This window comes from Typopeltis vanoorti, chromosome 7 (assembly GCF_054136105.1).
Source record: "Typopeltis vanoorti isolate ZY-2024b chromosome 7, IOZ_Tvanoo_1.0, whole genome shotgun sequence".
In the NCBI taxonomy this organism is placed as follows: Eukaryota; Metazoa; Arthropoda; class Arachnida; order Uropygi; family Thelyphonidae; genus Typopeltis; species Typopeltis vanoorti.
In genome coordinates this window covers 52,399,500-52,415,912 of record NC_143555.1, presented here as the reverse complement: position 1 = coordinate 52,415,912, position 16,413 = coordinate 52,399,500, and the positions used below count along the sequence as shown (strand labels likewise).

Sequence of the window (16,413 nt, the reverse complement as noted above, 5' to 3'; positions counted from 1 at the left end):
GTCCTACCCACTAGACTGCAAGCATTGTTTCAACCTTTCTTCAAATCCAACATTTCACAGATCAAAAACTATTTTGGTCATTCACCTCTGGACATTCTCTAATATCTCTTCATCCTTATGAAAACCAGGATATTGTTCCTGTACTACTGTACAAAAGTGTACCAGGAACCATGAATAGACATCCAAATCTGTGCACAGTAGTACATATATGGCTAATCAGAGTCTTATACAATGGAACCAGAATCTCCTTACTTCTACAAGGCATCATTGCCAGATATCCTCAGCATCATTGCCAGAATACATTCTGTTGTCCTCACAATTTTGACAATATGTCCTCTAAATTTTAGATCCTTATCCACTATCACCCCAAGATCTCTTATTTCCTCCATCTCCAACAATATATCCCCACCAAGAATAAATTCTACATCCCATCTTTGTTTTCTAAATTTTAACCTTACATTTTGCAACATTGAACTAGCATTATTCAGGTCTTCTTGTAAGGCCATATCTGCTCTACTCCTCATGGTTCATCCCAACTTCACATCATCATCTGCAAACTGTACACTGGGTTAAGGAACTTTGCATTAGGAACACCCCCTCCCATGATTTACATGTTCGGCATAATAACAAAGTACCACGTGATATCAACATCCTGTGTGGCTACTATAAATGGGCACACACTTATCCTCTGTATGTAATCAGTAAATTTTTGCCAGTAATGGGGAAAAGTGGCAATGTGAGCCAATTTCACCAAGTGCAGATATCTGGGGCCTGGAGGGCAGGTGCCAGTATTTTGGAACTTTGCTCCAATACTACTGTATCAAAGGTGTACCAGGACTAGATTACCCATGAACAGACATCCAGCAGAAAGGCTCACCCACCAGTAAAACAGCGGGACAGTTCAACCCATTTCCACATGCACCATGTGCCATATCTTGCTTTGCCTGGGATTCCACAGCCAGAGACCAACAAGGATACCAATGATGACAGCCAAGCATAACAAATAACAGCAGGTATGGGTGAATGTCAGCAATGAACCCTCAACAGATGGAAGAAGGTGTCTGCAGTGATAAATCCCATTTCCTGCTGCACAATGCTGATGGCTAGTTTGCATTTGGCATGAACAGCATGAATCCCTATCCCATGGTTGCACAATTGGGGTTCAACAGGCTGGTGGAGGTAGTGTTATGGTCTAGAGAGCCTTTTCCCTGGCATGCCCTTGATCTGTTGGTTATCATCCCACAAACACTGAATGGGGAAACGCTACAGGGATCTGCAGGAGGCCTACCCTAACCACAATGCCATCATTTAGCAGGATAACACATCTTGTCAGCATGCTCACACAACTACTCAGTGATTGGAGGAGCACAACAACAAAATCACCATATTGCCTTGGCCCACAAACTCCCCTGATGCTTACCCAATTGAACATGTGTGGGATAAGGACAAGGAATGAGAACTGCATCAGTTCAGACTCATTCTTTGGAAGCACCACTTCCAAAGAATGAGACTGAACTGACGGAGTTGCTGCAGTGGACATGGGTCGAGTTACTCATGGAGAATGTTTGACACTTGTGGAATCTGTTCTTAGGTGTCTACAAGCCAGATTGTACAGAGAGGTGGAACAACATGTTATTAGGTGGGTGTTTCTAATGCAAAGCTAACTCAGTGTATATCCCCATTCAAATCTGTCCCAGTGTAATTAACATATAGGTTAAATGGCAATGGCCTTAAAACAGATCCCTAAGGCACACCACTAGTGACTTTTTCTCTTCTGGGATATTGCTCCTTCATACACAAATTGCTGATACCTATCAGACAGCAAATCTCCAATCCAATGCACTAGTCTAATATCCAACCCCATCTGCTCTAGTTTGACTATCAACTTATCACGTGGTAATCTATCAAAAACTTTTGCAAAGTCTAAGTATACTACTGTGTATCCATCTGCCAGGTCCAATGATGCTGTCACCTTATTGTAATAAGTAAATAGATAAATAAATTATGACCTCCCTTTAGCAAATCTGAGCTGTCCATCAAAGATAATACCATTAAATATAATACCAAAGATAATACCATACCCAGTCCTGAAGATACCTTCAGGCACAAACTTTGTTTGCTCACACTTGGATAAAGGATTAAGCTAAACTTATTAAAGATAATACCATTGTTTTCAATCCAATTATGAATTCTGATTCTAACCAGCCTTTCCAACACTTTAACAATGCCTGACACAGAGATTCGCTTATAATTTGATGGCAGAATTCTGTTGCCTCCTTTATGAAGCTCTACAATCTTGCCTTCTTTCCACACCTTGGGAATTTGACTCAATATTAAAGGCAGATGTCAACTCCCTGGCACATTCCTTCAAAAATGATAAATTATCAATTCCCACAGTCTTATTAATATCAAGTTAATTCTTAATGCTTAATTCTCCATATACCTCTTCTTCACTCAGAGTTAGTCTCTCCACCTCATCACTCACTGCTCTCAAAGTTATTATCATTATTATTACCCCAAGATCCGATGGAGTCAAAGACTCATCCAGGAGGTCCTTTTATCATACACACAGTTCAACATACCGTGCCTTAAACACACTCAAATTTTCTGCAGACACCATACTCTCAGGCAAGGCATTCCAATCATTCACAACTCTGCATGCAAAAAACTTGCTTCTCACACCTCCTTATACAGCTTCCAGGGATGACCTCTGGTTCTCACCTGATTTCCCACTGTTTTCTGCAGAACCTCTCCAACATTGATCCTATAACAATCCCTTACTCACTTGTAGGTCTCTATCATATATCCCCCTCTTCCTCTTATCCACTAGACTAAATTATATCTTCTCAACCTTTCCTCATATTCAACATTCCAGAGGTCAGAAACTACCTTAGTCAGTCTCCTCTGGGCCCTTTCCAACATCTCTTCGTCCTTTTGAAAACCAGGTGACCAAATCTATGCACAGTAGTCCATGCGTGGCCTAATCAAAGCCTTATACAATGGAACAAGAATTCTCCCTACTTCTACAAGTCAGTGTCCTCTGCATCATTCCCAGAAGTCTATATGTTGTCCTGACAATTTTGGCAATGTGTCTCCTAAATTTCAGATCCTTATCCACTATCACCCTAAGATCTCTTATTTCCTCTGCCTCTGACAATATATCTCCACCAAACATAAATTCTACATCCCATCTTTGTTTCCAAAATTTTAAAACCTTACATTTTGCAACTAAAGACCTTTATGTACTGCTCATTAAACATCTCAACTGTATCCTTCACAGAAGTTGTCCTTATATTATTTTATCCAATCAATACCATCCTACCATAATCATTCTTTTTTTTGCTAACTACATATCAAAAGAACTCTCTAAAATTTTTTTTTTTTTTTTTTTTTTTGGCTTCATTAGCTACCTGCTGCTCATACTGCACTTTTGCTACCCTTACCAATCAAGTCACTCTCCTAGCATGTTGTTTGTATTCACTCCTCTTATGTTGCCTCCATAATGTCATTTTTCTTTCTATTATATGCTTAATCTCTTCATTCATCCACATCATACCTACTTTATTTAACCTTCTAACCTTTGAAATACATTTAGATGCTGCTTCTACTAGATAGTTCTTGAATATCACTCAAGCAGCATTGATCACCTTTCCACCCAACTCCTCATTCCATGCTACAACTCCAAGCTGTCTCTTGAGTTTTTCAAAATCACCAGCCTTTTAGTTCCACACATAACCTTTCCTCACTGAAGTCTTCACGTAGGTAACCGTAGATGGTAACCACTTCATGGTCACTCTCACTACCTGTGAGGAGATTCGAGACCTCATTTATAATAACATCGTCCGATGAGATGATCAAATCCAAAATCTCAATCCCCATGTGCCCTCTGTTACATACTGTCTGAGGTAGTTATACCTCAAAAACTCAAGAAACTCATTTTCTTTACTTCCCGTTTCTATCTTATCATCCAAATCTATATTGGTGTGATTAAAATTATCCATAATGATCACCCTTTTCCTATTTGCTTGGCTAATTTACTTATACGTTTCCTAGTCACTATCCTCCACATTACTTAGCCTATAGTAACATCCAACAAAGTATTTCATTCCATTCACCTCTATCTCACACCATACTGTCTCAAAATCACTACCACCATTTCCTCCTTGCATCTTCACCTTGTATGGGCCTCTCTTGTTACTCTTTTTATCTTCATGAAATACATCATAACCCTCCATCTTTATTCCTGTCAGGATATCACTGTTATCCAACTATGCGTGACTTATTCTAACAATTTTTGAGTGAACAAACTCAATCAATGCAACCTTTCATTTCCCTTGTTTCTGATACTTCTAACATTCATATACAAACATAACAGCTCATTTCTGGATCTATAAGTTTCACTGATACCACTTATTAGATGTAACCTCTCACTTTCTTTGAGCCATTTTTTAACTCCTGACTCACCAGAACCTTCTTCAAATCCAACTGTTTTCCCATCATCTCCCCTTCTCTTTTTGTCTACACACATATTCACATACTCTTGGAGCATCACCCTTTCTCATGTTGTGTTCCTCTTTCCAACCTGAGTCTCCCTGTTTGTCTTGCACACTTGTTCTCTCATACTACTAACTTCTTAATTCATAAGCACCACTTCAGTCTCTCCTTTTCTTATTTTCCCACTCTTTCACATTGCTGCTTACTTGCTCAGATTCATTCTTTGTACTTATTACTCTCCCTTCCAGCAGAAATCTCTCCAAATGCCTCACATTAAATCTATTCAAATGCAGTGCATCACTCTTATACACTTCAATATTTCCTTGAAACTCATTCCACACATAAACAAACTGTAACCTTTCTCTCTTCGCACATTTCTGCTAACATATTCAAAATAATTTTCTCTGTCTCATCTCATCACTGTCATACCTAAGCAACAAACTGTCTGCCTTTCCATTCATGCTGTTATCTTTTATCCTTCCCAACAACCTCCTGATATCCAATCTTACATTTTCCTTATTCTGAGTCAAGTCATTTGTCCCCACTACCAACTCAGTTGTTTGGTTACTCCTCATATCCTTCATCTCAATCACTCTATTCATTTTATCTCCTGGAAAACAAACCTTCTGTATCTTCTCGTTTACCACACCTGTAATAATCAAATCACCATACAATGCCACTCGAGGGTCTTTCATTATCTTTTTAATAATGACATCATTTTTTTTTGTCTTCTTCTCTCTTCCATACATATCTCCAATTCTCTTCATTTCACTCTGCACTCTGCTTCATCTTCACTAACTCAGCTTTCAAATCTTGCATCTTTTTTTAATATTATTCACTCTCACTATTTTATCACCAGTCGCACATGCCTTGTTTGCCATTAACCCCGATTACCACCTTACCATTAATTGCACCATTACACAATTTTATAATAATAATCATAATTATCATGACATAGGTAACTTCATGGAGACTTATCAAGGGAAGCCTACATATTATGACAAGTACTATTCAGTATTCAATATATACCATAATTTGTTTTGAAGAAATTCACAGTCATGACACCCACAACAGACTGGCAACCTATTCCACTCATTCATAACTCTCCAAGCAAAAAATCTAGTCCTCACACCCTAACTATACTCTTGCTCAATTTCAATGGATGATCCTAATTCTTCTCCTCCACCAACAGACCTGTACTGAAACTTTCCACTGTATCAATCCTATAAAAACCTTTGAGTAATTTGTGTCTCTATCATGTCATGCCTTTTCCATTTATGAACCAATCTCTAACTCAAAAATCTTTATGTATCCTCATAAGAAGCATTCTATAGACCTGCCGCCATTTTGGTGACTTGCCTCTGGATCCTCTCCACCACCACATCCCAAAAAAACTTCGGTGACCAGATCTGTGCACAGTAGTCAAGATGTAGATGTCTTATCAAGGCCTTATAAAGAGATATAATAATCTGCTTATCTTATTCATCAATAACTAAGGAATCTGATAAGCCGTTTCAGCCACTTTTGCAATATGTCCTCTAAACTTCGACTCGCTATCCACCAATATCTTCAAATCCTTGGCATCAATTTTTTGGAGTAGTACAGTTCCATTAATATAGTACACAGCTGGTAATGTTTTCATCCCAAAATGCAGAGCCTTATACTTTTGCAACATTAAATTGACATCTGTTCTCCTTTCCCCATACCGTCAGTCTATTTAAATTGTCCTGCAAAAGTTTAACAGTGTCTTTATTGACTATTGCTCTACCCAGTTTTCCATTATCAGTAAACAACCGAATGCTTCCTCTCAGCATACTGCCTATATTGTTAATGCACAAATTAAAAAAATGTAGTCATCTTGTCCTTTATAACAACATTCTTGCTTAATTTTCAAGGATAACCCCTGAGTTTTCCCTCCACTGTCACATAGTGAAAAAACTCTGCATCAGTCCTATGAAACCCTTTAAATAGCTATAAATCTCTATCACATCTCCTCTCCTCCTCTTTTCTTCATATCAATCAATTTCTGCAACCTACAAATCCTCATCTATCCTCATAATGAGCATTCCATATACCTGCCATTTTGACAATAGCCCCTGGATCCAACTACACCTCCTCCCTAATCCCAAGTAACCCAGTTAACCATATCTGTCCAATGGAGCAGAATCAAAGCCTTAGAAAAATTCTAATAACCTCTTTGTCTATGTTTGTCAGGGTGTTCTTCAATAACTAGGCAAACCTATGCAATATTTTAGCCCAAAATTCACTAGTATCCCTAAATCCCCAGTCTCATTAAATTTCTACGGCCCAGTTCTGTCAATGTAAATGCATAGCTTTACATTTTGCCACATTAAACTGATAGTAATTCTCCTTTGCCCATATTGTCATTCTATTTAAATCATCCTGCAAGATCTCCACATCAACTTTTGCAGGTTTGCATCATCAGCAAACAACTAAATCCTTAATATACAAATTAAATAGAGTAGTCTCAGTGAATATGCCTTTGTACATCACTAGTCATGGGCCTTCTCTTAGTCTCCACTCTCTGATGTCTATCCATCATCCACCATTTTTTCTATATCACCAGCTTCATATCGATCCCCATTTGCTCCAGTTTGTGAAAGAGAATTTTATATGATATCCTATCAAGCCTATGCAAAGTCCAGTAGTATCATTGTATAACTTCTTCTGCAGGTTGTCCCACTTAAGTGGGGTCGTTGTTTTTGGTAAGTCTCCTCCACTTCCTTTGTCTTGGGCTGTAACCACATCCAAGTTCTTCATCCTCAAGTCCTCCTCCACAAGCTCCCTCCATCTCTTCTTTGGCCACCCACACTTCCTTCTTCCCTGCAGATCCAGCTGCATGACCTTTCTTTGTATAACAAAAAAAGCCAAATTTTGTCCTACAACACCCTGACCAACCCTCAGATACTGAACACTTGATAACTTGTAGCCTATGTCCTCCTAAGTCGCCTTTATGCAAGGGAACTATTTTCCCCTCTATTTTCCCTTGGTACCTTATCAGAGCTGAGACTTAAAATAAATGATCTGCTTTAAAATACTGCCAATTTTCTAGCATATTCTCATAACACATGAGCTGATATCCTATTTAATCCTATAACTCTATTCTATCAAGGTTCTTTAACATTGTCTCCAATATGCCTCTTCTTCACCTATCTCTATTTCCACATCAGCACCCCTTCCCCGTAACATTTTTACTGCAATATTTCGCTGCAATAATTGGAAATTGGATAAGTGGATAGAAAGAAATGGATTTCCTTCTACCCATGTGTCCTTTTCCTGGATGATACACCTTTGCAAAGTGATCATCCAGTAACTGAATTATTTCGCCTACTTTTCTTTTACTTTTCATGTTCTTTCAGTATGTGGAATTACCATGGGTGTGTTCAGCTAATTTCCTTTGATACTATGATTTTGATCACCATAACATACTGATTACCGTTTTCTTTAAAATTTCCTCGATAAACTTTTTATAATTTTTTTTCCAGCTCCTATTTAATGATTCTTCTGACAACTATGCTTTCTGCTACTACTTTATTCACAGAACATTTGACTATTTCCCATGCATTACTAACATCCTTCTGAAATTTATGTCATGAAACAGGCACAAGAAGTCTCCTGAGATTATTGTAATTACCAGCTCTGTAATTCTGCTACTCTATTCAAACACTTTTCCCATGAACTAATAACATTTCCCTCCTGAAGGTTATGTAATGGAACAAATACAAGCAGTATCTTGAGTTTATTATGATTACCAGCTCTGTAATTCCACACATAATCATCTCCCAGGTCAAGCTAGCATGATCATTCTCAACAAATGCAAGCAATGCAGCCACTTGAATGATTTACAAATCCTATTATACAGTCAACAAATCTCAAAACAATGACAATTTTTAAAACATGCTACCTCAAGTAATTATTACTGATTAGTACTTATCTTCTTCTTCATGCCTTAAGTCACATATATAAAGTGCAGACTAGGAAGATGATGAGCATGGTAAAGAAAGAAAAGGTGCAGTATGAGAAGAGAGTGACTGTTAGGCCAAGGTCAATTCAAGGAAAATTCTTCCACTATATGGTAAGTAAGAGAAAGAATAATTATGGTAGGTTGATACTGGTGGGTAGTCATGGCAGCAGAGTGACCATTGCAAAGTATATAGTAGAATTATTGAATGACACTTTATTAGCATATATCATGCCAGTTTAAATGATGCCATGCAATATATAGAGGGGGAGCCAAGCATTAGGAGGACTGGAAGTGAAAGAATCAGAGGTGTACGAGGTGCTGATTGGGTTATAATAAAGCCGTGGAAATGGAGGACATATCACCATTATTCTTAAGAAATGAGCACAACAGTTAGCAATGCCCTTCACGTGGGTAATTTAATGAAAATCTTGCAGTGAGTAAGGCTCCTATGGAATGCAAATAAGGCAAAATAGTACTAATCCATGAGCATGGTTCTAAGAAGGTTCCAATTACAGACCAGTTTAGATAACTGCAGTTGTAGTCAAGATGGTGAAGAGATGATGGGCAGCATGGATTTATAAAGGGTAGGTCTTGTTTCAGCAATTTACTTGCATTTTATGATAAGGTAATGAGTGTGTTAGATAAGGAAGAATCATATCCAGTGATATTCTTGGACTTTGCAAAAGAATTTGATATATTATCACATGATAAGTTGGTGTACAAGCTGCAAAGGATGGGAATAGATAGTATATTGGTTAGATGGAGTGATTGTCTCTGAATGATACCAGCAAGTTGAGAATGATGGAGCAGTGTCTAAAAAAGGATGGTAACTATAAATTAAAGATACCAAGAAATTATATACTTGGTTTAATCCTTTATCCAAGTGTAAGCAAACAAGTTTGCGCCTGAAATATTTTCAGGACTGGGGAAACTTGCATAAAGAAGCTAATGACATGACATCACTTACTTTAGTATCCCATAATGCAAAGCACATCTTGCGGACATGTATAATGCTATGCATTATTGGATACTGCATTATGTATTATATACATGATATAATGCAAAGCACATCTCCTTGAGGACACATATAATGCTATGCATTATCGGATACTGCATTATACATGTCTGCAAGGAGATGTGTTTTGCATTATGGGATATTGCTAAAGTAAGTGATGTGATGTCATTAGCTTCTTTATATGAGTTGCCCCAGTCCTGAAAATAGTGTAAGCAAACAAGTTTGCACCTGAAATATTTTCAGGACTAGGGCAACTCGTATTAAAAAAAACTAATGACTTCACATCACTTATTTTAGTATCCCATAAAGCAAAGCACATCTCCTTGCAGACATGTATAATGCATGGGATACTGCAATATGCATTATACATGTCCGCAAAGAGATGTGCTTTGCATTATTTTTACTATTTTATTTTTCCGAAGTAATTTGCGTTACTTTGGACACTAAAGTAAGTGATGTGAAGTCATTAACTTCTTTATACGAGTTGTCCCAGTCCTGAAAATAGTTCAGGTGCAAACTTGTTTGCTTACGCTTGGATAAAAGATTAAACCAAGTATATAATTTCTTGGTATCTTTAATTTATAGTATAACCAAGTGGAAAAACTTCCAACAACAATGGTAACTAATGGTGTGCCACAGGATTCTGTTCTTGGGCTCCTATTGATTAACTTGTTTCATGTGGACTGGCTGCATATCTTCATTTGTTTGCTGATGATGCAAAGTTGGAGAAAATTATAAGTAGAACTGCTGATGTTAATTCTCAGCAAGTCTATTCAAATCTTCCTTTCAGGAAGATTTGAACAGACTTTTGACTTGGACAAAGTAGTGAAGTTGTAGTTTTAATATTTTAATAAGTGCAGGGTGTTGCATTTTGGAGTGCAGCCATATAAGTCTGTGTACCAACTATATTGATGGTGCTCTACTGCAGAAAGTGGATGAGATTTGAGATCTGGGAGTGATGGTTGACAGTAGACTGATATTTAGAGGGGATATCGTAAGTGTTGTAAAGACTGCACATGTAGTGCCGCTATGATAAGAAGTATGTTAAGATGTAGCAATAAGGAGTGTGCCACTGTATAAAACACTGATCAGACCACACTTGGACTGATTGGTTTTCAACGTGATGTGGAAACATTGGGGAGGGTCCAGAGATGAAATGTTGGCTATGCAGAAGGTTGAAGGAATGTGAACTGCAGAATTTGCTTAATAGTAGGAAAGAGGTGATTTGATAAGATGTTTAAGTTAGTGAGGAGATTTTATCAGATTAATCCAGAGTGGATTATAAAAAGATTAGAAGCTGAGTGGGTGTGCATAGAGTATGAAGGATTTTAAGATTGAATATGATATGCTGTCACTTGAACGAACCTCCTCCCATGATAAGTCTGCCAACTTCATGGAGGGTGTTATAATAATAATAATAATCTGTTTCTTCCAGACACATGTCTTGTTGTCACCAATTCAGCTTCTCTCCAGCTCTTCCAGCCATTCTTCTATTTTCTCTTTCTGTCATTCTCTGCCTTTCCTTTAATGTTACACGGTGATTAGCATTATGGACTCTACAACCATGTTATAAATAATAATTTTTAATTTCCCGATGTTTCGAGACCTTCATATTAAGATTATTATCTGGAGTATACACATATATATATATACAGAGACAAGCTAAATTACATTTCACACAGTATGCTAAAGAGATGATGATTATTCTATTTAAGACAACATCAGAGAAACATTCTTTCATATAGATAGTTTTATTACAGTAAAAATGATGACCTATTTATAATTAACTCTTAGGGAGAAAGGTTAAGTGGTTAGAATAGGTTTCTTCAATTTTCTTAGGATTTTTAGACCCTCATTATTGTTAAGATTAGGGTGATTGATAAGAATCTCACAGGTCTCCTTAAATTTGCATTCATACCATGTTTTTGTGTGACGTAAACAACAGGTGCTTTTCCAGTCAATTCCATGTAAAGTGTTCAGGGCATGATCAGAAAGGCCAGCTTTACTATAGTTATTATATTTAATGTGTCATTTATGTTCCTTTTTTCTGACAAGAATTGTGCTTCCTGTTTCCCTCATATAGGGCAAATTACAGGTACAATGAATACAATACCAGCTTCACGGAGGGTGTGATCCTCCATGTACAGTATACTTTATATGGTATACTCAAGGGTGGGCCTCCACTGGCCCACTCTGGAGTGTACCATATTCAATGCATTCTTGGAATCTCTATGCTGTCCGTTCTCAGTATGTGTTAAATAAATTTCCATCTGCATTTTGTTTTCCCATCAGTGACACTTTTGTTGCTCAGTCAGTTTATATAAGTCATCATCAGTTATATGTTGGGGGCAAAATATTTTTAATATTTTATTTAGGCCATTTTGTTTGAAAACTATTTAATTCAGCTTCCTGTTTTTGATTAGTTTCATATCTCTAATCTATAATATAACATGATCTTAGCATTGCCATTGAAGATATTTATTTTGGTTTTACTTCTTATTAGCCTACATATAAATTCTATTTCCTTCTGTCCATGTATCCTTTGCTACTTCCAATTTATATCCTCATAGCTGAAGTTCACTATTATAATTATTATAGTGAACTCTTGTGAACATCTTATAGTGAACATCCTTCACTAACTGAGCTTATTTACCAATGCTGTAACCCTCAGAATGATGAGGGCTACAGTAGCAATTAAGCATATATTTTGTCCTGATGACTAGTTAGCTATATCTCTCTAATGCCAATTACCTTTATGTACGCTAATACTTCTAATATTAGTGTACATCGACACCCGCTCCCCCTTTTAACTAACAATTACTATTACACTTCCTATTAACTATCCAATTCAGATTAGTTACCTGAAAAACTATAATCAAAATTTTTGTTCATTTTCACACTCACCTATGTACTCCTACCCCCATAGCTCTAGTTTCCCTGATATATTGCACTCTGGCACAAATGTGCAATGATAAAGAGGTGCAGTCTGTTAATGTGTGGGTACAATCATGGGATAGATGGAACTGTAAAACGTTATGGAATGTATTTAAATGAAATTGATGTGTGAAGAGAATGTTGTCAGAGCAGAAGAGTGAAACTGGTGAGACTCAAACATGTGAATAGAGAAAGCAACAGTGTGATAAGAGAACAGAAATGCATGACATGAGAAAAAAAAGGGATTCCATCAGGGTAGACAAAGAAACAAAGCATATGGGCCATTGTTATTTAATTTGTGTATTAATGATATTGGAATGGGTTTAACTCATGATATGCAACTGTTATACAAAACAAAACAAGTTGTGAAGACATCACATCAAATTATAGCAATGATGCAGATTACCTTAACTTGCAAAAAAAAAAAAAAAAAGAGGTTCTGGTTCCATTGTATAAGGACTTGATCAGGCCTTATATGGATTACTGTGCACAGATTGGTCCCTTGGTTTACATGGTGTTGAGTATATATTGGAAGGGGGTTTCAGAGAAAAACTGACTAAAGTCGTAACTGGTCTTTGGGATGCAGGATATGAGAACAGATTGAGGGAATGCAAAGCTTTGTGAATAGGAGGAAGAGAGGGGATATATTGATAGATTTATATTCATAAAGGGTTGTTACTGAGTTAATGTGGAAGAAATTTTTCATAAAATTGGAGAAGGGGATAAGACAAAGGGACCTGGAAGCTGTATAAGGAGGGTGTGAGTAGGGCATAAGGAACAAGTTCTTTGCATGTAGATGGTTGGCAAGTGGAATGCATTGCCTGACAGGATGATGAATGTGGATACATTGTTGTTGTGTGGGATTCCCCCATTTTCTTCATCCATCCCTTAGGACCGTCTGATCCCTCCAACGAGGGATTTTAAGTATGCATTTTTGACTGTAGATATGTGTGTGTGTGTGTTCACGGGCTGGTTTTCCATGTTTTTAGGGACGAAAAACCTTAGTTTCCAGAAAAAAACCTCTACCTCCATATGAGACCAGCAAACTCATCTCGAGTCGAAAGAGACCAGATAAAGGTTCCTCGCATCATGGACGGGAACGAAACCAGGTCTTTCTGATCAAAGGGCTTTGTCTATACCGAGTAAGCTACAGAAGCTCATGCTGATGCATTGAATGAGTTCAAAGAATGGTGTGATGGGTTTTGTATTTAACAGTGTTTGCCCCATATGACGCTCTTGACACCATGGAGGTCTGGTCTTCATTAAATACTGATGTGAAAAGATGATGAGAATACTGATGTGAAGTCAGCAGCCTGTATACACAAGTGGCCTAATTTTGAAGTGCTTCAGTTGTTTAATCCTCACATCTAGATAAACATTCTGTATTCATTAGAAAAAAGTATGTATTCTGTTTTCATATACCACTTACTTTAAAGATCCCTTGATTTTATATGTGCAAATTGATGTAAAAATTATGAAAATTCTAATTGTGGCAATATAAAAGTAGTAAAAATCAGAATAAAATTACCTCCTCCTCTGTAATATATAACTGCAGGTTCGAATCCCACCATGAGCATGGATGTTTGTGATTTGTCTTTAGGTGGAAGATGATTTTCATTCTCTGTGTGAGACCACCACCCCACTTATTGAGGCCTGAAGTGCTGAAAACGTTCCATGGTTTGGTCTCTAGAGCAGGATTTCCAGATCATGTAAAAATAAATAAAAAAAATATAAAAACTGACAAAAGTGGGAAAAAAATCCTTAGCCTATTAATGATACAAATGTACTATTATAGATTTAGTAATAACCTTTCATTGGTGGTAACCACTTAAAAAAAAAAAAGAAATATTTAGAACGCAAATTAATAACAAAAAAAATAAAAAATACAGACCGATAGGACCAAGATTTGGCAAGGTAAAATGTTCGTCAAACACTTCTAAGATATATCCTCGACTTGATCTTTCTATAATTACTCTAAATTTCATTCCTTGCTGAAAATGAAACCAGGAAGGTTATTTCAAGTCTGAGTATATTTTTGATTCATTTCACAGCATTTTAAAATAATTCAGAAACACTTTGATATACTGTATATATCAAACATATACATATAGCTAACAAACGAGGGATGCTCTGATTGCTAGAGTATCTCCTTAAAATAATTCAAAAATATTATTATTTAATATTTAATTTACTATTTAATATAAATTATTATTTATATATTTAGTTAAATTATATTAAATTATTCTTTTATTATATTAATTTAATCATATTAAATTATTATTTAATTAATTTTTTATTAACTAATTTAAGGAAATTACAACGTCAACTAGGATATACATTAAAATAAATTTTAATATACTTTGATATTTCGGCAACGTCACGTTGCCCATTTTCAAGAAACTTAAGAACAAAACACATGTACGCAGGCACAACAAACAGCAAGTGAGGAATAAGCAGTAAGCTATTATTTCTCCTAAAGTCCTGATGGTGTCCCCTAGTGGGCAATGTTGGTATTCTTGGGTGATTGGGCTGAAGGTCTTCTCATGTAGGTTTCCAAATTTGAGGTAGTCTCATGCAGCCAAATTTGTTGAGGTTTGGATTGTTTCTTAGGGCTAAAGCTGATTCCATGAAAAGCCCTTTCATATTTGTATTTACTACAGTATATTATCGTGGCTTTCTTCCACCGTATTCTATGGCAGATATCCAGCGCATGGTCAGCAAGACCAGAGTGGCTGTATTGGTGAAACTGGATGTAGTCCTTGTGTTCTGAAATTCTGATATTTGCTGTCCCTGCCTGTTTGCAAAGTAGAACAGCTTATGCTGCAAGGGACCTGGTATACACCAGGTAGGTCTGGGGGGGGGGTCTTTAGTAGAGCGGATAAGGGATGCCAATTTTTATATGGCTGTAACAAGAAGTTAAGTCATGTTTTTTTAGGATTTTGTCATTTTTTCTGAGGTGCCTCGGATATAGGGTATGGTGATGGATTTAGAGTAATCCTTGTTGTGTGTGTGTGTGTGGGGGGGGAGGTTATGGTTTACTGGTTTCAATATTTTTTCGATTTTTTTGGGGGGGGGGGGGGTTAGCCATTGGCTGAGAAAGTGTTGAGAATGTGGTTTAGTTTCTGTGGTTAGGGCATTGTCATTTGAAGAGATAAGTTTAGCCCTGTTGTGTAGTGTCTTAATGACTCCATACTGTTGCAAGGAGGCGTGGTGGGATTGTTGGTGAATGTATCTGCCTGTATGGGCGGGTTTTCTATAGACTGAGAAAACCAAGGTTCCATCAGGCTGGCAGGTGACTAGCGAGTCTAAGAAAGGAAGCTAGTTGTGTTTTTCTTCTTCCAGGGTAAATTTGATTCTGGGGTGTTGGTTGTTTAAGTGTGTTAGGAAGGAGAGGAGTGCATCGAAGCCATGTGGCCAAATAGCGAATGCATCATCAACACAGCGAAGCCAAATGGTTGGGTTTTGTGGGGGCAGAGTTAAGGCTTTCTCTTCAAAAGTCTCCATATAAAAGTTGCCAAGGGTGGGGAGAGTGGAGAACCTATGGCTGTCCCCTCTATTCATTTGTAGAATTTTCCTTGCCAAACAAAATAGCTTGAGCTCGTTGTGAACTGAAATAAGGCTGTGATATGGAGGAAATTTAGCTTGGATTAGCTCTAAGGATTCTTTGAGTGGGACATTTGTGAATAAGGAGGAGACATCAAAACTAACCATTATGTCAGTGTGTTTGAGTGTAAGGTTTTCTATGCTGGCTTTGAAGTGGGCTGAGTTTTTTGTGTGAAGGTGGTTGTTTGCCAGTTTAGTGTGAGAGTGCTTTGGCAAAATGTTTAGCTAGTTTGTATAGTGGGGACATAATGGCACATTTTCCATTAATTTCCATTAACCAAGTAATTCCTGTGTCAAATTCAAGCACAGTTTCTCTTCGCAAAAGGCTCTTCGTATTTATAACCATGCCAGCTAAGCCTTGCTCAGGGAACAAATCGCCACA

The 16,413-nt window shown here is 37.2% G+C and overlaps 1 protein-coding gene across 3 annotated transcripts in view; it reads right to left on the bottom strand.

The window, feature by feature from the left end:
* The window catches only part of hgo (homogentisate 1,2-dioxygenase), a 455,401-nt gene that overhangs the window by 177,234 nt on the left and 261,754 nt on the right, over positions 1-16,413 (bottom strand). For all 3 annotated transcript variants that reach the window (XM_090395872.1, XM_090395871.1, XM_090395870.1), the window contains exon 9: positions 14,320-14,419. In XM_090395872.1, coding sequence (XP_090251998.1) covers positions 14,320-14,419 — 100 coding nt within the window. The remainder of the gene's footprint in view (positions 1-14,319; positions 14,420-16,413) is intronic.